Source organism: Nyctereutes procyonoides, unplaced genomic scaffold, assembly GCF_905146905.1.
Source record: "Nyctereutes procyonoides isolate TBG_1078 unplaced genomic scaffold, NYPRO_anot_genome, whole genome shotgun sequence".
Taxonomy (NCBI): Eukaryota; Metazoa; Chordata; class Mammalia; order Carnivora; family Canidae; genus Nyctereutes; species Nyctereutes procyonoides.
In genome coordinates, this window is record NW_026575020.1 from 30,688,198 (window position 1) to 30,715,347 (window position 27,150).

At 57.6% G+C, this 27,150-nt stretch overlaps 1 protein-coding gene across 2 annotated transcripts; it reads right to left on the reverse strand.

Moving 5' to 3' along the window:
- Nucleotides 1–223: 223 nt before the first annotated feature.
- On the reverse strand, nucleotides 224–24,625 carry TRAF2 (TNF receptor associated factor 2). 2 transcript variants are annotated; one of them, XM_055333792.1, is made up of 11 exons: nucleotides 24,228–24,625; nucleotides 14,485–14,694; nucleotides 13,704–13,782; nucleotides 13,367–13,465; nucleotides 7,994–8,155; nucleotides 6,878–6,952; nucleotides 5,173–5,247; nucleotides 3,129–3,476; nucleotides 2,434–2,611; nucleotides 1,471–1,619; nucleotides 224–900 (listed from the first exon to the last, which is right to left on the reverse strand). In XM_055333792.1, exons 2-11 carry the CDS (start codon nucleotides 14,670–14,672, stop codon nucleotides 682–684), a joined length of 1,572 nt encoding a protein of 523 aa, XP_055189767.1. In that variant the 5' UTR covers nucleotides 14,673–14,694; nucleotides 24,228–24,625; the 3' UTR covers nucleotides 224–681. The 2 variants fall into 2 exon arrangements, with proteins under 2 accessions (XP_055189767.1, XP_055189772.1); XM_055333797.1 differs by lacking the exon at nucleotides 24,228–24,625 and adding an exon at nucleotides 22,781–22,835.
- Nucleotides 24,626–27,150: the final 2,525 nt, after the last annotated feature.

Here is a 27,150-nt window from a genome sequence, read left to right on the forward strand (position 1 = left end):
GCCGGCTAGTGAAGAACATTCCAGAAGAGGCCAGCTGGCCTCAGCAAGGCCAGCAGCAGCGAGCTTCAGGTGTCAGGGAACCCACGGTACTGCTCAGGGATCCAGTGACACCGGTAGGGACAGGACACATAAGGGGAGGAGACCACAGGAGGGCAGAGAGCCAGGAGGCCCTGTGAGGGTCACCGCCAGCAAGGCCGCAGGCAAACGGACACCACTCACCATGGAAATTTAACAGTTTAATAACGACTTCTCCACAGCCCGACAGGGCAGCTAACGCATCATGTCCGACAGCAGGGCCCAGTGTGTGCCCCGCACTCGCCACAGGGGCAGCCGACAGGATGCCCTGAGGACAGAGTGCCCTCTGTGCCTGCCAGCCTGGCCAGGCCTGCAGAGCAGGACCTCTCCTCAGAGGAGCGGCCAGGCCCGGGAACGTCCCTTCTCTCCAACCAAAGGACAGGACGAGATGCCACCTCACCTCGCCCTCTGCTCACCTCGCCTGAGCACCCGTACTGATGGCCCACGAGCAGGTACTGACAGGCCTGCAGCCTGCCCCACTCAGAGGCTGAGTGGCCTCTCCCAGGAGGCGGCCCCTTCCCGGTGGACATGAGCGTGGCAGGTGCCCACCCATGGTGAGGCTCCAGCCCGGTGTGACCCGCGACCCCCAACCCTGGTGGGAGAAAGCTAGAGACCCGTCAGGTCCACAATGGCCTTGATGAAGATGGCGTCATCGCGCACATAGGAATTCTTGGCCTCCATCTTGGAGACGGGGCAGAAAAGGGGGCAGCCGCTGGCGATGTTCATGTCACTGACTGGCCTCTGGAAAGAGGACGAGGTCACATCAGGCCTGAAGGCATCAATCACGTGCTCCCGGTTGTTCTGGTCCAGCAGCATTAAGGTCACCTGAGGGCGAGCAGCGTGGGAGCAACACTGAGTTACAGCCCGGCCAGCACCAGCTGCCAATGGCCTGAATTCCAGGGAACCAGCAGCAAGCGCCAGGACCACAGCCACCACGAGCGACCCCATCTGGGTGACCAGTGCCCATCGTGGCACTTTCCGTCCATCAGCCCCTGGGTCTATGGCCACAGTTAACACTATGAAACCACATCCACTGGCGCCTCTCCTGCTCACATTCACGGGGCAGGCGTTCTCGTACCAAAGAGCTCACAGAGCACCCACTGCTCTCCCGAAGTAGTGACACTCCTCAGGGAGGCGCCAGAGCTGCCCTGTGTCCGGCGTGGGACAGGAAGGAGACGAGGATACGGCAACTCCTGCCCCTCCACCGAGAGCAGATCCCGGTTCTGGGAGTTCTACAGGGTAGCTGCGGGCTCATTGGCCGCAACCCTTCCTTTGGAACCAACTCCAAGCTGGCCTCTTTAAGTGCCGCCCAAGGGGCCGTGACAGACCCATATGGAGCCTGACCACCTCGCCACCCCAAGGGCCCCGGGATGCCACTGGGATAGCCCCACACACCTTTTGGTTGAAGGGCCACCGCAGGAGGGCATCATTGGGGCCCTTCATCACCACAAAGAAGAGAGACAGGTGTGTCCCACGCCCCGTGCCGTCTCCGTTCAGGTAGATGCGCAGACACATCTTGTAGCCATACCTGCTTGTGTAGAAGGCTGCGGAGGGGGAAAGGGGCTGGTAAGCTCCGCCGAGGGCTTCCCCAAGAAACACAGAGAAAAACACCCAGCTTTGGGGGCACAAACTTTTTCTCAAGGGACAGACTTAGTTCCCAGTAAAGACAAATGCCCCCAAAGGAAAAATGCTCAGGGAAAGCATTTCCAAGAACCCTAAATGTAAGCCCACCGTGGCCCACAGGAACCAGTTGTGAGGCTAAGTGGCGGCTCGAGCTCTAGGCAAAGGGCCACGGTCAGACCTGAGCCCTACCTGAGGGGACCGTGGGGGATAAGAACTTGAGACAGGCCACAGGTGACACCCCGACCCCCAGCAGGGTGCCCAGAGACCCGCGGGGGCCCAGACCTGATGGCAGCACCAGCTGGCCTGGTCCCGCCTCTGGAGCCTTCCTTCGGCTCCCGCACATGGCCCTGCTGCCTGGCTGGGGCCTGCACTTGACCCCCAACCCTCAGTCTGGTCCTCAGCCAGGTTTTGTCGGAGCTGAATTCAAAAGAAATTCCCATCGGCAGGTAGGGCCCCACTCCTGAGGGAATGTGTGAGCAAGGAGGTGCCTGCTTGGGTCCAGTGCAGAGAGGACCGTGCCCCGAACAGACTGCTCCCCACCCAGAAGCTTCTTGACTGGCCAGGAAGCCTGAGCGCATGCCCCATTCGGGAAGGCCATGGGATCCTGAGGCAGCTCTGCCTAGAGGCTGCCCCATAACTCTTCCTGCCCCCTTACCTCCAGCAGGAGGGACCTCCTGCAGGGGCCCCAGCCTGGGGGCCTGTGAGCACCTCCGAGGGCGAGTCTCAGAATAGTACCTGGGGAGAAGATGGCGGGTGTGCGGCCGGCCACAGCTTCCTGGCGCTTCCTGGCAAAATCAGATATCTTCCAGATGAACACGCCATCGAAGGTGGACGCCTCCATCTCGTGGACCTTCTGCTCCAGTTCGGCCATTGCCAGGTCCTTCAGGCCAATGGTCCTCTCCAGCTGCTGCACCTGGGGGCCCGGGGAGCCCCGTGAGGGCACGTCCCTCCTGGGGGACCAGCGGAGGGGCTGCAGGTCTCCACCTAGTGGCCTCTCACAGGCCTCCTTTCATTTTGCAGGAAGGTGCTTATGAACATGCCCCACACCCATCTTTCCACCAGTTTTGGGCAGAATGGCCCCTTCCAGGGCCCCCAAGGCTTCCCTGGGCTCAGCCGTCTCGAGTGGCTCTGTCCACCCCAAGTGTCAGAAAGTGCACTCAGGAACACACACCAGTCATGAGGCCCATTCCCTGTGGCTACCTCTACCCCCACAGGCCAGGGAGGAAAGGCTGCCTTGGAGCAACCCCTAGGACCCCACAGCAGGCCCATCAGTGAGCAGGCCTCAGAAAGGCGCTCGGCTCAGGGACACAGGAAGCAAAAGCAGAAAGGATGCTGATAGAAACAAGGTGCCATCCATAAAACCCCAGCTCTGAGCCCCCAAGATGCCCCTGGGTCCTGCCCAGGTTGGCCCAAATGCCCTAGGCCCAGACCTTGTTACTCAGGGCCTCGATCCTGTCCTGGTCCAGCTGGTGCTGCCGGCCACACGCCTCAGCGGTCATGGCCACCCTCTCCACCTCCCGGTTCAGGACACAGACGATGTTCTCGAAGGTGGCCGTCTTCCTCTCTAGGGCCTCACACCGCTGCTGGAGCTCTGCGGCCTTGGAGAGCTCGGCCTCGGGGTGCAGTGTGCTGGCTTCCCAGCCCCCCATCTCGCTCAGACCCAGGAAGGGGCCACCAGCTCCTGAGAGATGCTTCGCCTCCAGGAGGCTGCCCAACAACATGGCCAAGTGCTCCCGAAGCCAATGGGCCTCGTGCTGCTGCTGCTTCTCGCTCTCCACCTGCAAAGAGAAGACAGAGAGGGTTGCTGGTGCTGCACCTGTACTCAGCCCTGACCCAGAGCCCTGTGGACACACCGCAAGGTGAGGCGACTCTGACATCTCCATACCATTCACTTGCTGGTATATCACCTGTCACTATTGTGAGTCAAATCTTCCAAAAATACAAACCTTCCCAATAACTTCTCTGCTTGTATTTGGAGAAACAAGAAAGGACACACTGAAGGGTGGGGGAGACCAATAAAGCTAACCATCTCCAAGTATTTTTGATCTATTGTCCTGACTTTCCAGCCACATTTCTTCTAAAACTTCACAAGAAATTTTAAAATGTTACACACTCTCAAGGGCACCTGGGGGCTCAGTTGGTTAAGCGTCTGACTCTTGTTTTCGGCTCACGTCACCATCTCAGGGTCGTGGGATCAGGCCCTGCACTGAGCTCTGTGCTCAGCTTGGAGTCTGCTTGCAATCCCCCCCCTCCTTCTCCCTCTGCCCTCCCTAGTGGGGCATGCCTGTGCACAGATTTCTCTCTCAAATAAATCAATCTCTTAAAAAAATAAAAATAAAGGAGTTAGACACTCTCAAAACATCAAAAGTAGAAAGAAACAAATGAACCCTACCAGGCCCTGTGCCCAGAGAGCACCTCCCTGGTGGTGCTGGGACAGGATGCCCCCTGCCAGTCCAGGAGGTAGACTGGGGGCAGTGTGCACATGCCACGGGGCCAGGGTCCTGTGGTCAGGGTTAGAGCGATGAGCTCAGGACAACATTTACCCTCAGGTGGGATTGCCCTGGGGCCATGTCTGACCACAGAAAGGCTGTGGTGGCCACACCCTGGGCACATACTCGGGCCTCTGGCAGCACCCACATGGGGGCCCAGGCCTGTGTAGGCATGGGCCAGCACCACAGCAAACACAGAGGAGTAAAAGTAGGAGGTGCCATCCTTGTGGACTACACCTGAGGCCAGGTGTCAAGGACGACTGGCATGGGAGTGCTGCCCGGGTGTTTCTGAGGAGCAGAGCGCCAGCCATGTACCAGGGCCCTCAGAGAGCCGGGGCGCTGCACACTCCCATCCCCGGGGGACAGAACAAAGTGGGGGAAAGAAGAGGAGAGGCCACATGGACAGAAGAACTGCCCAGGCCTGAGGCAGGAACAGGTCAGTGTGCACAAGGATAGCCAGGCTGGTGACCAGCCCAGAGATGAGGTCAGAGGCAGCTAGGGCCACGCAGGCCACAGAGGCAGGTGCAGTCTGAGACCCGTCTAAAGGCAGCACAGCTCTCTGAGTGGACTGGATGTAATACAGGAGACAAGGGGAGGGCCCACAGTGACTGCTGGGCTTGGGCTGGAACAGCTTGGTGACATGAGGTGCTTGTCTTGGGCAGGTGGGAGGATGGGGTGGGAGCGGGAGGCCCAGGATGCAGCTGAGACCCGAGACACCCCCAGGTATCAGGGAGGTACAAGGCGCTGGGCATTTTCAGCAGAGAGAGGTGGTCAAAGAGAGGGCCCCATGAGAGCACCAGAAGGACAAGTAGACACAGCTAAGCCCAGATGGAGGCTGGGACCCCTGAGAGTCGAGGAGGCAGCAGAAGTGGGAAGGAAACCAGGAGGTCAGGCTGGAGGCCAAGCAGAGACCACATTCGGGAAGAAGGCCCCCACTCAGGAAACAGGGACTGGCACAGGCAGAGCCACAGCCAACAGGACTCACCATCTCAGGGCAGCCGACAACATGGAACCTGCAGGGGACTCGGCACTTGCCACACGCCCTGACGTGGTCCTGGAACTGGAAGGCCAGACACCATGAGTACCTGTACTTCCTCTCCCCACCTGTGCCCTGGCTGGACACCCCCTCTTCGGTGTCATGCTGAACCAAACCCAGCAACCCTATTCCAGAGCCAAAGGTGCGACTGTGCACACAGACAAGAATGTGTGCACACACAGCCTGCGGGTGTCAATCAAGGGAGGGGGTGCAGGCTGAAGGCCTCTCACTGTGGGCCAGTGTCTCAGTGCACCTGCCGACACCGGTCCTGGGCTCGTAGGATGCATTGTGTCTGAGGCCCCCAGAGCCTTGGAGGTGAGGTGGGGCCAGCCTGACCAGGGGCCGGACACGCATCATGGACCTGGCATGGCGCTGGCACATGGCAACACAGAGCCCAAAAGGACAGATGGACAACCCAGAAAGAGTTCAACTGCACACATGCTGGGCACAGACGCAGGCAGCCCCTCCCACCAGCAAAGGTGGAGGCGGATGGCTGCTCCCCAGGCATGAGGGCAGGGGGCCACCATAGGACAACTGGAAAGCAGTCCCTCTGTCTCCATCGCCCAGGGCCCTGGAATGACGGACACCAAATGGAAACACAGACAAGACAAACAAAGTCAAAGGACAAGGGACTGTGACCCAAGCTACCCGACACTGAGAGTTCCAAAAACAGAAAAAAGAAGGACTGGGATTCTCTCCCCACTGTGAGCAACGGGCAGGAGTCCCTGGTGACAGAAATGCAGGTGCCCTAAGTAGAAAACCCCAGGCACGTTCATGATTCGAGAGCTACAAATTCCAGCCCTGGGACACACTTTCTTAGCCACAGCAGGATGAGCCCCCGAGCATGTCCCCTCACCATGGCGGGGCAGGAACACTTGCCCTGGCGGTCACATTGGACCCACAGAACCCTGTTACAAAACTACCAATTTTTTCTAGCAGGCAACCTCTGAGACTTGCAAACCAAGGGACAAATGGCAGCTCACCACTGAGAGACTGCCTCCCGGAAGGGACCACCGGACATCGCCTGACAGCGCCTCCCCTGAGTGGAAGGAGCTGGAAAGAGCACCGCCAGCACCCTGTCACTGAGCAGCGCGTACAGCAGTGACAAAGCACTCATCAGGCACCGTGCTAAGGTAACCAAGTACCAAGATGCCCTGCAGCAAAAAGAGCTACAAACACAGAAAGCAGGCAAAAATCGAAACCAGAACTACCAGGATGAACCCACGATGTATTTTTCTCTTAAAATGGAGCCCCGGGGGGCACCTGGGTGGCACACTGAGGGAGCAGCCAACTCTTGGTTTCCACTCAGGTTGTGACCTTGCGGTGGTGGGATCGAGCCCCACATCCGGCTCTGCGCCCAGTGAGGATCTGCTTGTCCCTGTCCCCCAGCCCCTCACCCCACTCTGCTCGCATGCTCTCAGGCTCTCAAATAAATAAAATCTAAAAAAAAAAAAAAAAAAACCTGCCACGGAGTGCTCTGGACAAGAGGCAGTGTGGGGGCAGGCGCACATGACTTCTGCCCAGGATGGGTCATTTCCATCTTCAGAAGTATAACAAAAAAGTAGCCCATGGCCACCAGCCCATACCCTTCCTTCGGGCCCCAGGTCTGAGCCCCACCCCCCACTGGCCTCAGAGGTGCTGGGCAACAACTTACTTTCTCCCGTGAGATCTTCTTCTTGCCACAGCCATCGCAAGTCAAGGGGAACTTGGGGCAGACCTCATGGTGTGCCTGAAAGACAGCGGTCAGGAGCTGGGGTGTGGGTGGGGTCACCTGCACTGCTGCAAGGCCTTGTCATTGGGCTGCAGCTCCCCTGACACCCCCAATGGGGTGGGTCCTACAGGCACTCCGAAGCACCAGAGACTAGAACCACTTCGCCATCTGACAGCTTGTCCTGACAGAAGGACAAGCCACCGATGGACTTGGGGACAACGCTGCTGTTGGTCACCCTAGCTGAAACCAGGCCATGGAGGGTAGCCAGTAGCCACTGTGACCCCAAAGAGCAAGGCTGGCGGGACTTTCTGATCACACCTCTGGTGCCCAAATGCACCCTGGCCGTGGGCATGCCTCTGGGTGGAATGGCTCAGGGAGGGGACAGGGTGACAGGGGCAGCAAGGGCTTCCTGGGGACGCAGTTGGCCAAATGCACAGTCCAGCTTCTTCAATAAGTAAGCAGCAAAGGAAAAGACACCCACCCCCGGAGCACCATTAAAGATGAAGAGACCTTGTAGACACATCATCAAGATGCAGCATGGCAACAGACGCTCAGAGACATGAGCAAACCTGGGTGCCAAGTGAGCCTGGTGTGGTGGGTAGGCACCATCAAGACTCAGGGTGACAGTAACACATACAGCTCTCTGAAAACAAACATGCTCAGATATACATTCTCAAGTTTCTGAAAACAAACACGCTCAGATACATATTCTCAAGTTTTCAGAAGAAACGACACAGAGCCTGGGGCCCACACATGAAGTGTGGGGAGCCTGATGCCGCCTGGCGTGTGCCAACTGGACAGTGAAGGTGGCATGGGCCTGGCACAGCTGCTCTCTGCATGTTAATTTTTCTAAAATAAAGCAGCTTTCTAAAACGACTGAGTTTTGCCTTCATACCCAACCCAGTTCCCCACCAAGAACCTTCTACCCAAGCGGGTGCAAGGAAGGGCCAGCGGCACATGGCAAAAACGTCAAACCAGCCGCAAGGGCAGGACAGTAACCTTGGGGCCATGGTGACAGCCTCACAAGGCCGGGCTGGGGACACGGCCAGGTGCCCTCACCTTCAAGTCAGCCCAGCAGCAGGGTGCCCGGCAGTGCCTGCAGCTGAGGCTTCTCTCTGGACACTCGTGCTCCGAGTGGTGCTCCTTCTCCCCCAGGCGAACCAGGCCTTTGCAAGCTGGGCACTCAGTCAGCATGAACGGGCAGTGTCCTTCATGGCAGCTCTGGCAACAAAGGTGGCAAAGCATCAACAGGGTGCACAGTGGGATGCCACAGGCTGCCACCACCGGGCTCCGTGTGTGACCACAGGCAGCTGCCCTCACTGAGGCTCCGGGGGGGTTTCAGGGCTGGACCACGGAGCCCCTGCACCAACCCCCCCAGGGCCAGTTTCATTCACTAGGACACCTGTGCTCCGGGTCAGACAGGAACTCACAGACTGGTTGCTCCCCGCCCACGTGACAGCCCAAGCATCCCTCCCTCCCTGTGGGTGCTGCAGTGCCATTCAGGGAGAACAGGACCAACGGCCAGGGACTAAGAGGGGCCATGGAGGGCCAGGGCCAAGTGGGTACAGAGAGGTGGGGCAGGAGGGCGCTCCAAGGGGCGGCACAGCCCTGGCCCCGGGCAGAGCCCCAGAGCGGCCAAGAGCAGGATGGTCAGCCCCAGAGCATGCAGGTTCTCAGTGAACAAAAGGCACAGGAGTGACGAGTCCAGGTGCTGTGAGGACAGGCCACGGTAGCCAGACTAAGCAGAGGACTGGAGCCCACCCACTCATCCCGCACCCACACCAACAGCCTGCACGGGGGGCGTGGCCAGCAAGGGCATGTAGTGACCCAGGGCAGCAGGCCCAGCTTGGGGCCCTCCAGTGGGCAGCACCCAGGAAGAAGGTGGCCGAGGTGGAGGGAAGAGAGGCCACGCTGCCCCCTCAGGAGCCACAGAGCCCTGTGTGGTGGGAGGCAGCTGGGAGGAAAGGGGGTGGCAGACAAGGTGGGGAGGGTGGGAATGCCTCCAGGGCAGCATGAGGGACCCAGCAGCCTGTCCCCCCACCACAGGGCCCCGAGCCCACAATCCAACACAGCCGACAGTTGCCCTGGGAAGTTGGCCATGAGGGGGAACAGAAAGGGGCACTGGGTAAAGGAGTGGGGAGCTCAGGGTTTCTCTGCTGTTGTTTTTTATTGTGGTAAAATATATATAACATAGTTTACTGTCTTAACCACTTTTAAGAGCCTTGGCACTTTCACACCTTGTGCACAGTCCCCTCATCCATCCCCTGGACCCGTGTGTCTTCCAGACTGGACTCTGTCCTGTTAAACCCTGCCCCCCCCCCCGGCTGCCCTCCCCCCAACCCCCGTGTCTGTGGATCCGACTCCTCTGGGCCTCCTGGGAGTCATCGCTCCACCAGCATCCGTCCTGTACTTTGGCACCATGCTAAGTGTTAGGGAGACATTGGGGACGATGTGGAGCCTGCTGGGGCAGGAGGCAGAGGTCACTGCAAGAAGAAAGTTCTGGGCTGGCCCAGAGCAGGAGGAGGCCCTCCGCCATGGGCTCAGGAGCTCCACAAAGGTCTGGGCTGGGGCAGCCTTGGGCCGAGGTGCCCTCCTGAGGGCCTGGGTCTTCAGGGCTACCCTGGAGAGCTTGCTCGTGGTGCACTTGAGAGGAACAGGGCAGGCCTCTGACATGCTGCTCCTGGGCTGGGAACGTGCTGGCCTTGTCTCCATCCTGAGCCGCAGGCTTGGCTGCTGGGGCCAAAGCCCAGCATGTCCAGAGGGAGCAGAAACAACGGGCCAAGACCACGGAGACGTGGCACACATGCGGTGCCCTTCCTACAAGCCTTCCCGCACGGAGACCTCAGATGTCCATGTCTGGTGGGGAACCCCCCACGTCTGCTGGGGACCCCCCCACTCTGTCACATCTGGTGGGGACCACCCCCCCACTCTGCCTTCCAGAGCAGGCATCCCTGCCCTCTGACCTCCCATGGGGACACAGCAGCCCAGACCAATAGCACACTCCCAGCACAACTCCCTGGTGACCCCATGGTGGCCCAACATAGCACCCCATACGCTGCCATGCGAGGCCCCAGCTTCTGTCAGAAGGACACACACCAGGCAGGCCAGCCAGATCACACTCAGCCGCACGACGCCTTGGATGCTGCGGCCCAGCAGAGGACAAACTCGAGTGCAGCCTCCCAGGGGCACCCCCACCCCGTCACTGCAGCCTGTTGGTCTCACAGCCACTCCCTGCCCACAGCTTTTCCAAAGCTCCCAGCTGAAAACATGGCCTAGCCCCCCATGGCCCACCTGCACTGCTACAGGGCAAGACTTCCCTGAACCCCAGGGTCCCTGGGACAACGCACAGCCCACCATGGCCCAATAGGAGGCAATGTCTGGGCCACATCCAGTACCTAATCAACAGTCAAAGCGAACCAAGGAGTCTCAGAGATAACCATAGGTCACAAAATGGAAAAACCAGGGACGTCTGGGTAGCTCAGTGGTTGAACATCTGCCTTCAGCTCAGGGCATGATTCCGGGGTCAAGTCCCACATTAGGCTCCAGCCACAGGCCCTAAGCACACCTGCTTCTCCCTCTGCCTGTGTCTCTGCCTCTGTGTGTGTCTCCCATGAAGAAATTAAAAAAAAAAAAAAAAAGGAAAAACTAGAACCCTTATAGTTAAGGTGCTTGAATTTAATTAAGAATGTTGATTAACACATAACAAGATACTTGCAGGAGCGACGTGGGCCCCCAAAGCAGCACAGAGCGGCAGCCACCGAGATGGGCAAGGGTACACCACCCACTGCTGACCACCACCCCTGCAGCCCGTCTGACATCACCCCCGGGCCGCCTCTGGATGGGCCCGCAGCACCACCACCCTCATGGGATCAGAGAGAAGCACACGCTTTGGAGAAATCAGTCTTTATTCAACCAGAATTCAAACTAAGAGCCTCTACGAACAGAGCCCTTTTGACTCTGAGCTCACCAGGACGTGGGGGGAGAGAGCGAGCACACCCGACGAAGCCTCGCTGTTCAGCCTCCAGTCACCCACGCTCCCCTCTGGCGTCTTCCACCTGTTCCCAGCCCCGCCTCTGTCTCCAGCCACAGGCCCCTACGCACACTCCCAGAGCAGCCTGGGGGCTGCGTGCCCTGGCACCTTTGGCACTTGGCAGGCACTCCACACATGCCTTTGACCTGAACTGGAGTTTTAAGTCACTGGGTTCTTAGAAAATACTAGACTTCATCGCCAAAGAAAACCATGTTCAAAGGCTAACCAGGACTTTCCAAACAGTTCAGCCACAGCACCAGCAAGTTACAATGCCACGAGTGCGAGTACCACCAAAGGCAGCTGCGTTGGCCCAGAGGTGGCGGGTGTGTGTAGAAGCCTTGATCTCACCCAGGCCGGAGATGTTCACCGCCAGGCCGAGGTTCCACCCAAGGGCCAGGCCCAGAGTCCCAGAGCAGTGCCCGCCCTCCCACATGACCAAACCCACCCCTGCAGGGACTTTCCAGGGCTCCTGGGCCAGCCAGGGACTTTCCAGCCCGCGTGCCTGCCGGGCTGAAGCCGAGCCACAGGCTGGCTACGCTCCCTGGCCCACAGCCCGAGGCCCCTTACGCTAGCATCATCCATACCCCGCGGCTGCAGCAGGCAGAAACCAGCCTCTCAGACTGGAAGGTGGGGGTCCTCCCACGTCCCCAGAGGGTCTCTGGGTCCCCGCGGAAGGCAGCACCGCTCCCCATGCCTGTTCCTCGCACCCCACAGGGTCTCCTGCACACCTGACCCCCACAGCCTGCTTGGGCTCTCCACCCTCCCAGGAGAGACCCCAACCTGAGGCCTACTCTCTGGACTGCCCCGGGAGTAACAGTGCAGACCCCTTCTGCTGAGCAGGGCTTCCCACCAGCATGTGTGCAGCACTGGGGGCCTCTGGGTCTCACACCCAGGAAGGCATCAGAAAGGGTGCGGGGAGCCTAGGGCTGCTCCATTTCCAGGCCCCCAGCACCCACAGGAAGGGAAGTGCCTTTCCTAGCCTACCCCACCAGGGGCCCCTCCTCTGGAAACACACGGCTTAGAGCCTGAAGACCAGAAAGTCTGGTTGGTCAAGAGAATGAGCAGAGTTCAGCATGCAGGCCGGCAACAAGAGGGAGAAGCCCACCAGCAGTTCAGGTCCCGCTTCCAATCCTGACAGGCTGTTTGCTACCGTCACGACTCAGCATCCAGTGGGCAGGGCTGGCCCGGCGCCGGGGCAGCTTAGGCACCCGGGTGCCATACCAACAGTTCCCCGGCCTCACCAATGGGCTGCCCACTCTGAAAGGCCAACCTATGCCTCTGCACCTTCCAACCTCCCACTCTGGCAGCCACCCTGCCACTTCCTGCCTCTAGCTTTCACTGCTCTGGGGCCCTCACAGGAGTGGACTCCCACAGGACCTGTCCTTTAGGATGGGCTCATTTCACTGAACACAATGTCTTCAAAGTCCACTCACATGCGTCAGGACTTTCTTCCTTCCTTCCTTTTTATTTTTTTATTTTTACTTTTTAAAAATATTTTATTTATTCATTCATGAGAGACACAGAGAGAGAGGAAGAGAGAGGCAGAGACAAAGGCAGAGAGAGAAACAGGCTCCATGCAGGGAGCCTGACGTGGGACTTGATCCTGGGTCTCCAGGATCAGGCCCTGGGCTGAAGGCAGCGCTAAACCGCTGAGCCACCCAGGCTGCCCCTTTCTTCCTTTTTATGGCCGAATACTATTCCATGGCAGGGACAGACCACATTTGGTTTGTCCCTTCATCAGGTGGGGGACACCTGACTGCCATGACATTTGTGTGTGAGTAACCATCTGAGTTGCACTGGTTAAGCAGAGGGGACGGCCAAATGAGCCTACGGAGGCCACACAAGTGCTGGCATCTATTGAGCCTCCACACTGCAGGTGTGGCTGCCAGCTGCCAATCACGCAGAAGCCCCACCGTGCCGATGCAGGGATGCAAGCCAGCCTTGCCAGGCTGAGACAGGCCTCAGCGAGATATGCCCACCAGCCACTGCCCTGTCACTGGCCAGATGCCTTTCTATGCCCACAGACCGAACTTGCAGGTTATTTCTGGAATGTCCACTGTCTATACAACGCAAAATGAGAAAACCTTTGCCTAAAAACACATTGAAAGATCCCACCGAGCAAAACAGCTTCATTCCCGCATGTTACAGGAGATGCTGCAGATGCCCTCAGAGCTAGCCCAAGGTCAGCCACACGCTGCCACCCCACCCCAGCATTCCACAGATGAGACTGGGTCCAGCAAGGTAAACCCCCCTCCCGAGGCCATGCTCCCTGGACTCCTACATCTGCGTGCACGTATCATAAGCAGCTGCATGCTCCTCCTGGCGGACTCCCACAGGCTCCATGTGCTGCTCTGGGGGTGGGGTCAGGCTTGGGAAGTCAGGCCAGCGCAGGGGGCCCCTACCTCATATTCTTTAAGGGTCCCCTTCCAGGTGCAGCCATTGTTGGGACAGACGGCCGGCAGGCTCTCCACCTCCCTGCGTGCAGCGTTGTCTGGAAAAGCCTGAGGACAGCATTCCTACGGTTAGGCTTCCTCCTAGTTGCCCACCGCCTACCCGCCACCAATGCTGCGAGGCTTCCAGACCGGGCCCCAGGACCAAAACACCTCCCCTGCAGCTGCTCCAAGCTCTAGATGTGACCAGGCAGGGAGGGGCACATCCTCGCTGCTCAGTGTTATTAAAGGAAATGCCAAAACATTTTCTGCTCATTTGACAGTTTTTGCTCGAAGTCTTTTCACTTACCGAACTGCTTTCCAAAATAGAAATGCCTTCTTCATATATGCCCTCGTGAACACAGGCGGCACAGTTCTGAGGCCCAGAGCTAGTGAGGAAAGGGCGAAGGCCTGCCGTCAACCGTGCTGGAAGGAAGGCTGTGGACCACAGGCCATGGGCCAAGCTCAGCTCTCCCTCAGCCGTGTTCTGTGCCCTGGAGACTGACACTGCATCAGTCATGAGCATGTGTAAGGGACCGTGTTGAAAACCTTATAAGATAGGTGAGATGATCCAAACCCTCTGATCACAACAACCCCTTCCAGTGTGAACAGAGGTGCTCTCAGATGGCCAACTGCTCAGGGCCAGGTACCCAGGAATGAGGTACTGGCTCCTGTGCCCACTCTGGCCTTCCATGTGCCACAGGGGCCTGCCCTCAGACTGACTGCTACAGGCTCTGAGTATGTATTCCTTATCTAGAGCAGCGCATTCGATGCAAATGCAACATGAACCAAGAATGGGACTCTAAACAGTCCTGTGTCTGGATGACAAACTAGGAACACAGGAAACAGGCCATAATGATGTTTACTGCAGTCCCTGCATCCCGAGCACCCAGTCAAAGCGCAACCCACCCTCTTCAGTTACTAACTTGACGCTCTCATTTGCAGGGAACCTCTGCAGGTGATGTCAGGGAGCACCCCCTGGAGCACTCTCCCACGGACGCGTGCATGCCTACAGCCATGTGCATGCCTGCAACCGCCTCCATTGGCAGGAGAGCCCCAAGCCAGCCTGCCGCCCTCTGCCCCCACAGTACCTCAAGATGCTGCTCAGGCAGTAAGAGCAGTAGCGGTGGCCACACTGGGCCTGGAAGGGTCTGCGCAAGACATTCCTACAGGCTGAGCACAGGTACTTGTCCTCCGGCTTGGTCCCCAGGAGGGTCTTCGAGAAGCCAGGCTGCAACAAGTCTAGGGAGCCGGGAGGAGTCACGCTGGCTGCAGCCATGAGAGCCAGGAACCGCCACACCCTAAGGAAGAACAGAGCGCGTCACGGAGGGTTCTCCCCGTGCCCAGCAGTGAGGGGCAGGGTCATCAAGCTGAGCAGCGGTCAAGAATCTGCGAGGCAGGATTTTCGCCCTCTGAGAACCTAATCTCCTACTACACTCGTGGAAACCGAGGCTCAGCAGGGTGGCATCCTGCTCAGGATGCACCAACACGCCCATCCCAGGGCCCCTAGACCAACAGGCTATCCCCAAGGTCACCCAGCCCACTGTGCCGGGACCCATGGGCAGAGCATGTGCGGACATCTGAGGGCCCTTCCCACCAGCACTGGCCATCTGCAGAGCCTGATCCGGGTGCCTTCCTGTCCAGCTTCCTACACATCAGCCCGGCAGGAAATTCTGACCTGCCTGTGCAGGGGCCCAAGGCAGCGGCCAGCAGATGGCCACTGCACTTGTTGGCTTCTCTGATGTCACCATCGCTGCCAGGGTCCCTCCGCCTTGAGAGCTGCCCTCTGCCATCCACTGGGCTATGGCAAGGTCCCCCAGGCAAGGCAACCAGACCTGTGAGTCAGGCAGGGGAGAAGCTCCCAGAGCGTTCTGAGACCTTGCATGGAACACACTGTTCAACGTACAGCATCTCCACAAGCCAAAAGCAACTGTACCTGCTAACCTTTCAAAAAGGACAACAGCCCAATAGCCCCTGGCCAGGAAGCACGTTAACTCAGAACCACTATGACCCCTTTGCAAATGCTCCAAAGAGCTTCCTTTCCCAGAGGCCCCTGGCACAGACCTCATGTTTTCTCATGGATGCACACAGAGCAGACCAGCTTTCAAACCAGGATGTCTCAAAGTGATAAGCCTCTTTCCAGTGTTCATAAGACTGTCTTCAGCATCCTGAGCCGGTCTGACACCACACGAAGCAGCGACAGACGGCATGTCTATTTCTATCTACTGGGCAAAGCCAATTTCAATCACGACTTCTGGATCTGTAATCTGTGGGGCCTTCTTGGGCTGGCAGGCCACAGACACAGGTTATACTGTTAGAACCCACATTTCCTCCTCCAACTACCAGACAGACGGGGTGTTATGCCCACAGGTACTCAGTAGGATGGCACAAGTCCCCCCAGCTGGTCCTGCACTTTTAGGGCGTGTGGGTGTGTCTGGGTCCTGGACCATCCACCTGTCCCTTTGACAACTGGGGGATTTCATTCTTTCGAGCCCTCAGGACACGGACATGTAAGTACTAGAAAGTGCCCCCTTAATAAAGCCTTAAGTGAGGAGCTAAACCAGAGTTCGAGAACTCATGTGTGCACGAACAGTGCTGGCCAGGAAACCAAGGAGGGAGGATGCCCTCAGCCCACTTGTTTCAAGGCCATTGTATGACTACACAAGTACTGACTAGAACAAGGGATCCGTGAAAGTACGCTTACTCTCACAAGAGGCATTCTGCGTATTTTTTCTTCTCTCTGGTCATGCTACTAAATTGACTTCATGAACCATCCATAATTTGAAAATCACTGCTGTAAAAACTACATTAAACAAGGACTTTTATCCTTAAATATTGCTAGTAAAAAAACAGCACTCTTTAGATCTCTGTTTACCATGTTAAGTGAGATAGAACATCTCATGTAAGAGACTTAGTTACGTTTCACACTGACAGGGGAAAAAAGCAAAATAAGAAACAAACACCATCATGACAGAATACAAGGATTATGGTGATACTTTTCTTGTTATATTTTTTAATATTTTATTTATTTATTCATGAGAAACAGAGAGAGAGAGAGAGAGAGAGAGGCATAGACACAGGCAGAGGGAGAAGCAGGCTCCATGCAGGGAGCCCAACGTGGGACTCGATCCCAGGACCCCAGGATCACGCCTTGGGCCGAAGGCAGCACTAAAGCACTGGGCCACCCAGGCTGCCCCTGCTTTTCTTGTTTTAAAACCTCACTGAGCAGGGGCACCTGGGTGGCTCAGGGTTTGAGCATCTGCCTTTGGCCCAGGGTGTGATCCCAGGGTCCTGGGATCGAGTCCCACATCGGGCTCCCTGCAGGGAGCCTGCTTCTCCCTCTGCCTGTGTCTCTGCCTCTCTCTGTGCATCTCTCATGAATAAATAAATAAAATCTTTTTTTTTAATTTTTTTTAATTTATTTATGATAGTCACAGAAAGAGAGAGGCAGAGACACAGGCAGAGGGAGAAGCAGGCTCCATGCACCGGGAGCCCGACGTGGGATTCGATCCCGGGTCTCCAGGATCGCGCCCCGGGCCAAAGGCAAGCGCCAAACCGCTGCGCCACCCAGGGATCCCTAAATAAATAAAATCTTTTTTTTTTTTTTTTTTTTAAATTTTTATTTTTTATTTATGATAGTCACAGAGAGAGAGAGAGGCAGAGACACAGGCAGAGGGAGAAACAGGCTCCATGCACCGGAAGCCCGACGTGGGATTCGATCCCGGGTCTCCAGGATCGCGCCCTGGGCCAAAGGCAGGCGCCAAACCGCTGCGCCACCCAGGGATCCCCTAAATAAAATCTTAAAATAAAATAAAACCTCACTGAGCAGCTTCTCTCAGCATTTGTGAGATAGGGCTTTATCCTTTGGCAACAACATTCTATCTACTAAGCATACCTGTAGAGGACTGAACCTATTTTACTAATCCATCAACATGTACTCGTTAGATAGAAAAGAGCCAGAAAAATGGTCTCTTTTTCTGAGTGATGAAAAAGGTTAACAGGTCCCAAAAGGCAGTCAGGCCTCGATGACCTCACCAACACAGCTTACTTAGTGGTCACATCTACCTGACACAGCCGGATGGTGGGGGTCTGTATTTCTGTTCTAAATGTGGAGAAGTGGCCCTGGAGCGCCCAGGGAGCCCACCCGGCACCACGGCACTGGACCACGAGTCCCACCGCTGCCCGTATTGTGCTGGGGGATTGCCAGTGCTTTTGTCCTTACAAGCACATTTTAACTTTTGAGAACTGTAATGAAAGACATCATAAAGACTCAAAAGCGTTGTGCCAAAATGTAACACTTTAAGGCCATCGTCGAGCCCTGCTGCTGTGGGGTGTTGCTTGGCCCAACCCTAGGAGAAAACTCCCCTGTCTCTGGCCCTGAACTTCTGAACTTCTGGGTGGTGTGCACGTGTCTACTCATCTGAAGGCACACAGGGCCTGGGGGCCTCCCCAGATGACAGGCGCAGCCAGCAGCCGACTCAGGCACCAGATGGAGGGTGGGCTGGCCAGCTGCTGCTGCATATAGAGTAGGACTCAGGAGTTAAGAGCACCCAGACCTGGAGCCAAAATAAAACTGGTCCTCTCAAGCTTCCACATCCTCTCTGCCGGGTAAGTTAGTTATAAACAAGAACCATCTCCGTTTGCAATGATTTGCAGGAACATGTGAGCAAACATTCCCATTCAGCCTGTCCTGGATTTCCCATTCATTCATTCCCCAAAATCAAGCTCCAGACACCAATGTGCTAACTTTGTACAACAAACACATTTGTGTTTTATTTAAAAGGACATTTCTACTGGAGATAAAACTGTATTTCCAGAATGGTTCCAGTTATCTGAAGCTTGAGGACAGACCTCTGCTAACGGAAGCTGAGAAGCTGTCTCCTCTGGCGGCACAGTGCTGTGACACACTAGGTACTTGCTCTGCTTCCCAGTCAGTTCCTGGCACAGAGCTTCTAAAACCCCCAGGATTTCCCAACTCATGGGGACAGGGGAGCATCTCTGTTACTCCCAAGCCCCTCCACAACTGTCCCCTGCTGCCAGGGAGGGGAGAGGGGCTGGAGATTGAACTAATCACCAATGGCCAATAATGTAATCAATCATGCTTTCAAGACAGAGGCCCCACCACACCGTGAAGAGCGAGGCTCAGAAAGCTCCCAGGCTGGGGACATGTCACAGCGCTGACAGGCTAGTGTGCTGGAGGGCAGGGGGACTCCACGGCCCTGCCTGATACCTCGCCCTGTGCCTCTTCCATCTGGCTGTTTCATGCAATTAGTGTTTGCCGGAGTTCTATGAGCCACTCCAGAAATCACTGAACCCAAGGAGGGGGTCCCAGGAACCACGTATTTGGTGTCACAGGTACTATAAGAAACGCAGCTACTGTCCATTCAGGGGGTCCATGCCGGCAAAAGGGGGCCTTTTGGGGTACTAGAAATGCCCATACAGACAAAAGTGCATCTAGCTATATGGTTAGGATGTGTACATTTTGCTGTACGTAGACCTCCACTTCAAAAAGAAAAAAAAAGTGGGAGTTTCTCTTCCCAGAGTCAAAAAAAAAAAAAAAGGCCCTTAAATCCCTAATTATAAAAAAAAAAAATCCCTAATTATGGTACACCTGTGCATGTTTATCCCAAACAACCCTGTCTCATAATATTAAAACTGGCAGAACAAGCTGAAAAGTCGGTTCTGCCATGAAAGCAGCCCCCCGGAGACTGGAAACAGCCAGCAACTTCACAAGCCCAGGGCCTGCCTCTGTGTGGAGCCCAAGCACCCAGGGAAAGAGGCATCCCTGCGAGAAACCACTGGCTGAGCTGCAGGCCATGAGGCAGCTGGCCCCACCATGCCCAGTCTGGGGCGTGAGCGTGGGCAGTGGTGTTAGTGAGGAAGGCTGCATTTGTTACTACAACCAGGCACCTCCTTTGGCCACCAAACGAGCCAAGGGAGGACCCGGCTGCTGGGGTGGGCGTCACCATGCCGCCCACAGACACATGGTTTCAACCCTCAGCCTGAGATACCCCAGGCGCCAGAGACTGACCTTCTTGAATTCACATCCTCAATGACAGCCAGTTCTGCTCTGTGTGACGTGGGATTCCACATCAGATTTCACCTGGTTCCACCCATTTCCAACGTGCCTGCATAACAAGCCCACTTGAGCAATATTCAAGGACTCCCATCAACACGCAGCAAGGAGTACAAGCTTGCCCTCCCCCAAGGACTAGAAATCCACTTTAAAATGATAATTTTATACTTAAGTTCACATTTTCCCAGACTCAGCACAATGCCAAATAGTAGCCTGGTACCAATTTCATGGCCAACAACTGTTTCTCCTGAACCATCATGAGCAAATACTGTGGGGGCGCGTTTCCAGTCTGAAGTGCTGGCTCACAAGTCTTCGTATGATCTCCATGCTGATACTGTTTCTGACTCAAAACTGGGGCTTTCAAGAGGAACAGGGTGACTGGCCGTCCTGACACAGCAACTCTGTCCTCCATTCCCCCTGACGCAGGCACCCACTCTGCTCCCCTACCCCCTCCCTGACTGCTGGGTGTGAGTGCCTACATATGCCCCTGCCCCCTCCAGAGCTAGGCCCCCACCTCAGCCACCCCCCCAGTTGTTCCAGTCAAATTCTCAGAGCCCACTCTCTCTCACCCACCCACCCTGAGCACGCTAGTAAACCCAACAGCTCCGCCCCTACAAACACCTAGAACCTGACTGAACCGCTATCTCTGGCCCCTGGCTGCAGCCCCTGTAGCCCTTTGGGCAGCTGATGGGCCTTTGGCTGGGCCTCGGTTACTCTACCCTCAGACCCCAAGGCCTCCCAGTGGCTCTGCCCTCCACCCTGTCTGTCCAAGGGTCATGGTTTCTCAACAAGGCCTTCCCTCTCAGCCGTCACTGGAACTGTCCTGTGCAGGCCTCCCTCTTCGGGCCTGTCTCCTCTGGAATGTAAGCTAAGCACCATAAGGCAAGGACTGGGAGGGCAGAGGAAGGACCCAAGCCTGTGCATGGAGTGCAAGAGCTCCCTCAATGCTTCCCAGGCTCCCGGCTCGTCCACAGACTCCTCCACACCATTCCAATGTGGAGCACCCCAATCTTGAATCCTGGACGAGCTGTCCCTTGAGGCACTTCCCCTATCCTACCTCCTACCCCCACCTCTGCTGAGTCCTCACCTCCCTAACCCACAACCAGGTCACAAGACCACCGGCTCCACTGCCCCTTGGGTCCCGAAGGGAACGTGGCCTCAAGCCTGTTCCTGCTCAAACATGGAATGGCTTCCACGGAATCTGCCTCTTGCACCCCTCCCAGGCTCAGACCCTCTGTGCAGGGGTGGGAGACTGACATGCCCTCCCTGTGGACACAAGGACCACGCCCTTGAGACAGTGCTCCCACCCATCTCCATGAAGGAGTTGGCCCAGCCCATGGGAGACACACTAGGCACAAGAAGATGTGCACTGCACTCTTGGCATCATTTGTATGCTCTGGGGGTAATTTTTTTTCTGGATTTTCTTCTGTGGATTTTCTTGCCCTTCCTGCCCATCCATGTGTCTGTGATGTCCTGTCGTGGACACCTGCCCACCAGTGCACTGACCATACATTTCCCATGACCAGAAAGGGACCCGGATCTGATTCTCAAAGCATAAAGCAAAAAGGCCTTTATCTTTTAGAGAAAATGCTTTCTCCAGGAACAAGTGACCACTGTAAGTCCTCTGCTCCCCAAATTATAGCTATTGCTGTAGCCTACTCCTTCAGGTCCCCAAATAATGACATTTGCATTTGTTTCCCCAAGGAAGTTTAAAAACCACTCAAGAGAGAGAATTGCAGCTGAAAGACCCCTCTCCTTGGAGCCCCCCACGAGGGAGCCAGCAAGGCAGTGTAACAGCAAGGTACACACACAAGCTTCACTGTCGGTCACCAGGCACTGATGTGGGCAGGCTCCTGCCTTAGGCTACACATGGTGCTGAGGACACTGTGGGGCACTGGAGGGTGGTGTGGTGCAGACTGAGCATGTGGAGAGGCACCTGCAAGCAGAAGGACCAGCATAGGGGTGCCAGCATGGTGCAGTCAGTTCAGTGTCCAGCTCAGGTCACCACCTTAGGGTTGTGGAATCTGTGGGAATGAGCCCTGCACTGAGCTTTGTATTCAGTGGGGAGTCTGCCTGAGATTCTCTCTCCCTCTCCTCTGCCCCTCCCCCTGCTGCAGCTGCTCTCTCAAATAAGTATCACCAAAAAAAAAAAAAAAAAAAAAAAGGACCAGCATGAAGGCCCAAAATGCCCAACATCAGACAGTTCGCCTCTGGGAGCTCCAGCCTCAGGGCTTGGGCTTTCCTGCGAGAACCAGGTGCCCAGGGAGAGGGGCCACCAGATGTGTGGAAGCCACTGCTAGAAGCGCCAAGGGCCTCTGTGGCTTCCAAAAAGCTTGAAGGAAAACAACTCTTAGTGTTTTTGATTCAAGCATTAGTGAATATTCTGGTGTGCAAACCACACAGTATTCAGGCTGTTTAATAAAACTCAAGCAACACCGGCAGGTTGACTGAGACCTCCCCCTGAGAGACGCGAGCGGGTGGACAGATCCGCTGCCCTCACAGTAACCCGGCCTGGCAGGGCCGACCGCTCTCCTGCCGCTGCCGAGGCCGGTCCTGGGCTCCCCACTGCCCGGACCCATGAACAGGCAATTCCCATTCCGGCCGATGCCGGGTCCACGTCTTCAGCAGCCGGCTCCCGCCAGCGCTCGCAGGCCCCGGGACCACCTGTCACGGCCCCCGCACCCACGCGAGGATGCTCAGAACTCGGGCACGCTCCCCTGCCCGCAAGGGGCTCACATGTGCAGCGACTACCACCAGCGGGAAGGGCAGCCGCGGCGCAGACACCCTCCAAAGGTGCAGGGCTACGTGCAGACCGACCCCTGGAGGTTCAAGGGTCAGCCGCCATTCAAGTGACCCCCAGGGCCCTCGAGGCCCGGCAGGAGGCGGGGGGCGGGGGCGGCGAAGGGGCAGAGCGTGGGACGAGCTGGCGTCACCGAGGCGCGGGGAGTTCGTGCCCCTCTCCCGGGTCAGCCCCCGCAGCCGGGCTCTGGGTCGGGGCGCGCAGGCCCCCGACAGCCTCTGGGCGGCTGCGGCGCGCTGACCCCGGGCCGTGACCCCCCAGCCGGAGCCGCAGTGGACTCCCGCGGGCGTTAACGAACTTTCCTGCGCCGGCCCTGCTCCGACTTTCGGTTTCCGGGCGGCCTGGCTCCGAAAAATCCCCTCAGGCCCGCGGGGCGGCGACCCTCCTTGCGGGCCCTGCCTCCTCCGCGCCGCACGCGCCCGCCGCCCCGGGCCCCGCCGCCCGCGCCCCCGCGGACCCCGCGGTCGCCCCCGGCCCTGGCCCCGGCCCCGACTCCCACCGCTCCACTCACCAACGGTCGCCGCGCGCCCGGAACTGCGCGCGCGCCCAGCCGCCGCCACCGCGGACCCGCCCCCCGAGCCCGCCTGACTGACTGGCGCGGGGGCCAACCGGGAGCGCCGGGCGAGCCGCAGCGGACGCTGATTGGCCAGATCCCGGCGGCTTAAGTGGAGCTCGGGCTCGGTGGGTGCAGTAGGTGGGGCGGCGGGGCGGCGGGCCGGCCTGGGCCGCTGGACTCGTCCGGCGGTGCGGAGTGGGGGTCTGGGCGCACCTCCTGAGAGCCCGGCCGGCGGGGACCGCGGCGGCGACTCCCACCCACCCTCCCGGAGTCTGGCTCAGCGCAGGGCCCCAGTTTGGGTGAGAATTCTGAGAAAAAACAGAAAAGGACCCTGCTCGCGGGACCCCTGGGTGGCTCAGCGGCTCAGCGGCTGAGCGTCTGCCTTCGGCTCAGGGAGTGGTCCCAGGATCCAGGATTGAGTCCCATATCGGGCTCCCTAAGGGGAGCCTGCTTCTCCCTCTGCCTGTTTTTGCCTCTCTCTCTCTCTCTCTCTCTCTCTCTCTCTCTCTCTCTCTCTCGTCTCTATGAATAAATAAATCTAAAAAAAAAAAAGACCCTACTCCCTCAAAGAGCGGGAAGGACAGGCCTCCCATCAGGGCAGTGCAGTGCTGGCAAAGGTCGCCCACAGGGGCCCCCGACAGTGCCCTCTGACACGGTTGAATGGTGGGTTTTATGTTGTGTGGATTTTACCACCAAACCAGGCCCCAAAAGCACAACCCGTGGCCCGCACAGGAAAACCAGCCGCGTCAGCATCTGGGAAGAGGCAGGGGTCAGTGTTGACCCCATATTGCCCCCTGGGTTGCTGGGAGCCGGTCTCTCCCGGAACATGGGTTCTGCCCTGTATCTGACAAATCCGCCGGGTCTTCCCTCATCCCCGTGTTCCCAGCAGCCAACTGCTCACTCCATTTTTCAGGAGAAGACAAAAGACTCAGAGAGGTCAGAGTCCTTACCCCAGGTCACACAGCACGTCCCACAGCCCCACTCTGAGGGGCTCACCTGGGTGCCCACGGGATGAGCCAGAAAACAGGTTCTGAAGGGATATCGGTGCAGAAGCGCTGGCATCTCACCTGAACATCACTTGCTCTGGAGTCAGAAGTCCCCCTTCCAAATGCTGCGTCCTGGGACACAGCCCAGGGCTGCCCTGCCTCTGATAGCACTCAGGCTGTGGCTGGTTACCTGAACCTCGAGGTAAGGTTGGCCACAGGCATCAGCTCCCCAGGCCAACCCCCAGGTTCCCTGAGGTTTCATTCAAATCCCATAAGTAAGTGAGCACCTGCCAACACCTGGGAGCCCACCAGTGCCAGCCAGAAATGGTTCCTGCAGCAAAGAGGAGGTTCACCTGCAGCAATGCCCACTGCCCCACCCCCTTCCCACAGGGTGAAATCAGGAAGCAGGCACCTACCTTCTGGGATGGCTCCTCCTGGGGAGAGGAATGTCACAGAAGCCCTGGCCCTGGCCACCTAGGCCTGGCCCCAAGTCTGGAAGAGACTCCCCTGGCGAACTCCTTGCAGACTCCCCTGGCGAACTCCTTGGTTCCTGGGCATGCAGCCCCCAGTGGACCTTGGCGCCTGCAGGGTTGGGTCAATCTCAAAGGACCCGCCAGCACTTTCAGCACAAAAATGCTCTTTGACTTTGCTGTTTCCTAGGATTTTCACAAGCACGTTTTTTCACAAGTACATTGTTTAAAAAATTGACTCTGCTGACAGGCCTTTGAGGCATGCAGAATTGGGAACAGAAGAGAAAGCCCCCACTGAGCCCAGACTGGGAAGTGGCCGACCTGCCCCCATTGGCCCGCTCAGACCCAGCGACACCTCCGTCCTGGCTGGTGGAAAGGGGTGACTCACTCTGGTCGTCAGGCAGCTCAGGGGATTCCCACTCAGGTTCCTTCCTGCCAAAAAGAAAGCAAAACTCCACCCATGGCAACCACAGTGGGAGGGGTTGGGGAGGGCCCGGAGCAGCCCCAGGCGAACCCAGGAGGGCCCGCATTGTGCTCCCCCTGCTCCCTGAAGGCCTGGGTCCAGAGGCAGCAGAAGGCTGCTCTCCCGGGCCCCCAGTGCCCCTCAGAGAGGCAGGGGCCCCGGCAGATCAGGGTCCATGCTGTAGTGGACCTTGGCTGCTCCTGAGGGCCTATGGACTCCTGCACCCACTCCGCCTGATGGCCTGGTGGCTCTCGAGGGCAGGCAGGGCCCCCCCACGCCCCCATCTGTTCTCCTTCCCCCTGCTATCCCCTGTACCCCAGGGATAGTCCTGTTGCTCCTCTAGCAACAGGGCCTGGCCACTCCCCTCCAAGGCCCTTACTTCACTCAGGCCCTTGAGAGCAGAAGCAGGAAGGCTGACCCAGCTCCCTGCCCCCAGGACACAGGATGCCCCTCAGGTCCCCAGCTCTGGTCCCAGAGGAGGGACCCCTACTAAACCCCCAAGGCGGGCTCCCACCCTAATGCCCCAGCCTTTTCTTCGCTTCGTTTCTCAGCCACGTGAAGGCTTCCAAAGGAAGCCAGTTTCGCTCTCACTGTGCAGTCATCTGACAGCACCTTTCCAGAAAGGCGACCCAGGAGGGGCTCCCCCCGCCTCCACAGTGTGCACGGCCCCTCCCTAGGGCAGCCCCTCAAAAAGAAGAAACACATGGAGTGGTGAGGCCTGTGGCTGACCTGCCGGTAGCCAGCACTGGGACAGGCGGGTGGTGGGGGCGTCCCAGGGTGGTAGGGAGGGGGAAGCCTGCCCAGCAGCGGGGCCCAAGCTGAAGTTCACTCATGGTGAAGAAGCAGGAAGGTGTCCAACGTGTGCGGGACACAGCGTCCCTGTCAGCAGAGGCAGATGACTGTTGCCAGGCCTGTTCGTACCTCCGCAGACTCGGAAAGCTATACTGAAAGTAACGAGTGTTGAGGAGGGGATACAAGGGGACATGTTCACTCCACACCCCCGCCTGACGACATTACTATAGCCTGAAAAACATTCGTGTTGTGAGTAGCAGAAGCTCTGGAAAACAGAAAAGTACCATAAAGAAAGCAAAGAGCGCCCCAAATCCCCCCACCCAGGACAGGAGCAAACTTCGCAGATTCCCTATTCCTCAACCACCTACCTTCAGCCAGCCTCACTACACAATCAAACATGCCCAGGCTGGAGCGCCTGGAGGGTGCAGTTGGTACAGCTTGCATCTCTGAGTCTCAGGGTTTGGGGTTTGAGACCCACATTGGACATAGAGGTTATCTACAAAAACAAAAACAAAAAATGCTCAGGCTGCCCTAGCCATCCCTAGCCTCTGCTCACCAGGCAGGCTTGGCCCTTCAGCCTTTGCACCAGCCAGGCCCTCACCTGGACCAGCCTCCCACCTCTCCCAGGTACTTGGTGTCAGGTTTAATTCCATCGGTAGTGAAATGGAATAGAGAGGCCAGGCAAAAGTTGATCGAAACAGGCTTTTAGGGATCCCTGGGTGGCGCAGCGGTTTGGCGCCTGCCTTTGGCCCAGGGCGCGGTCCTGGAGATCCAGGATCGAATCCCACGTCGGGCTCCCGGTGCATGGAGCCTGCTTCTCCCTCTGCCTGTGTCTCTGCCTCTCTCTCTCTCTCTCTCTGTGTGTGTGTGTGTGTGACTATCATAAAAAAAAAAAAAAAAGAAAGAAAGAAAAGAAACAGGCTTTTAATAGGATGCGCTCTCGGGCGAGGTTCCACGGCCCACAGGGGAGGGAGAGATGGAGGAAGTCATGGGCCGGGGAAGTCTTGACCAGGCAAACCGCAGGGGGGGTCTATAAAGAGTTTGGGGGGGAAGATGGGGTTGGGGCGGCAAGGCAGCATTATTGGGAGGTTGCTGGCCTGGGGTCGGCTGTTTTGAGGTCCCTAGTCTCGCCAGCCCCAAACTTGGCACCTGCCTGGGCCCTTTGCAGGCCTTAAGGTCTCCAGATGAAGATGAGTCTCTCTCCTGGTGGCCTTGGGTTTGACAGGGTTCCCCCTTCCCTCACCCCATGTGACTCTAATCATTTTGTGAGTTTGTCTCCTCCCTCAGATGCGGGTCTGTGGAGGTCAGTGGTCCCTTTGGCCTCATTCAGGGTTCGGTTCCTGGTTGGATAGATGAAGGCATGATTGGGTAACTAATAGGTGGACAGAGCTGAGGTCCCCAGGGCCTCCTAGGAGGCAGACCCCACTGCTCTCCTCAAGGCCCTCCTCGCCCCCTCCCACTCAGCGCAGCAGCGGGTCTGCCTCGCCGCCTGCCGGCCCCAGCAGGAACTGCCACCCACCCAGGCCGGGGAGGCACCGCAACCAGCTCTCCGCAGGAACTTTGCTCTGGTGGCCTCACTGGGAGCCTGCAAACTGGGGGTGGCTTTGCTCACAT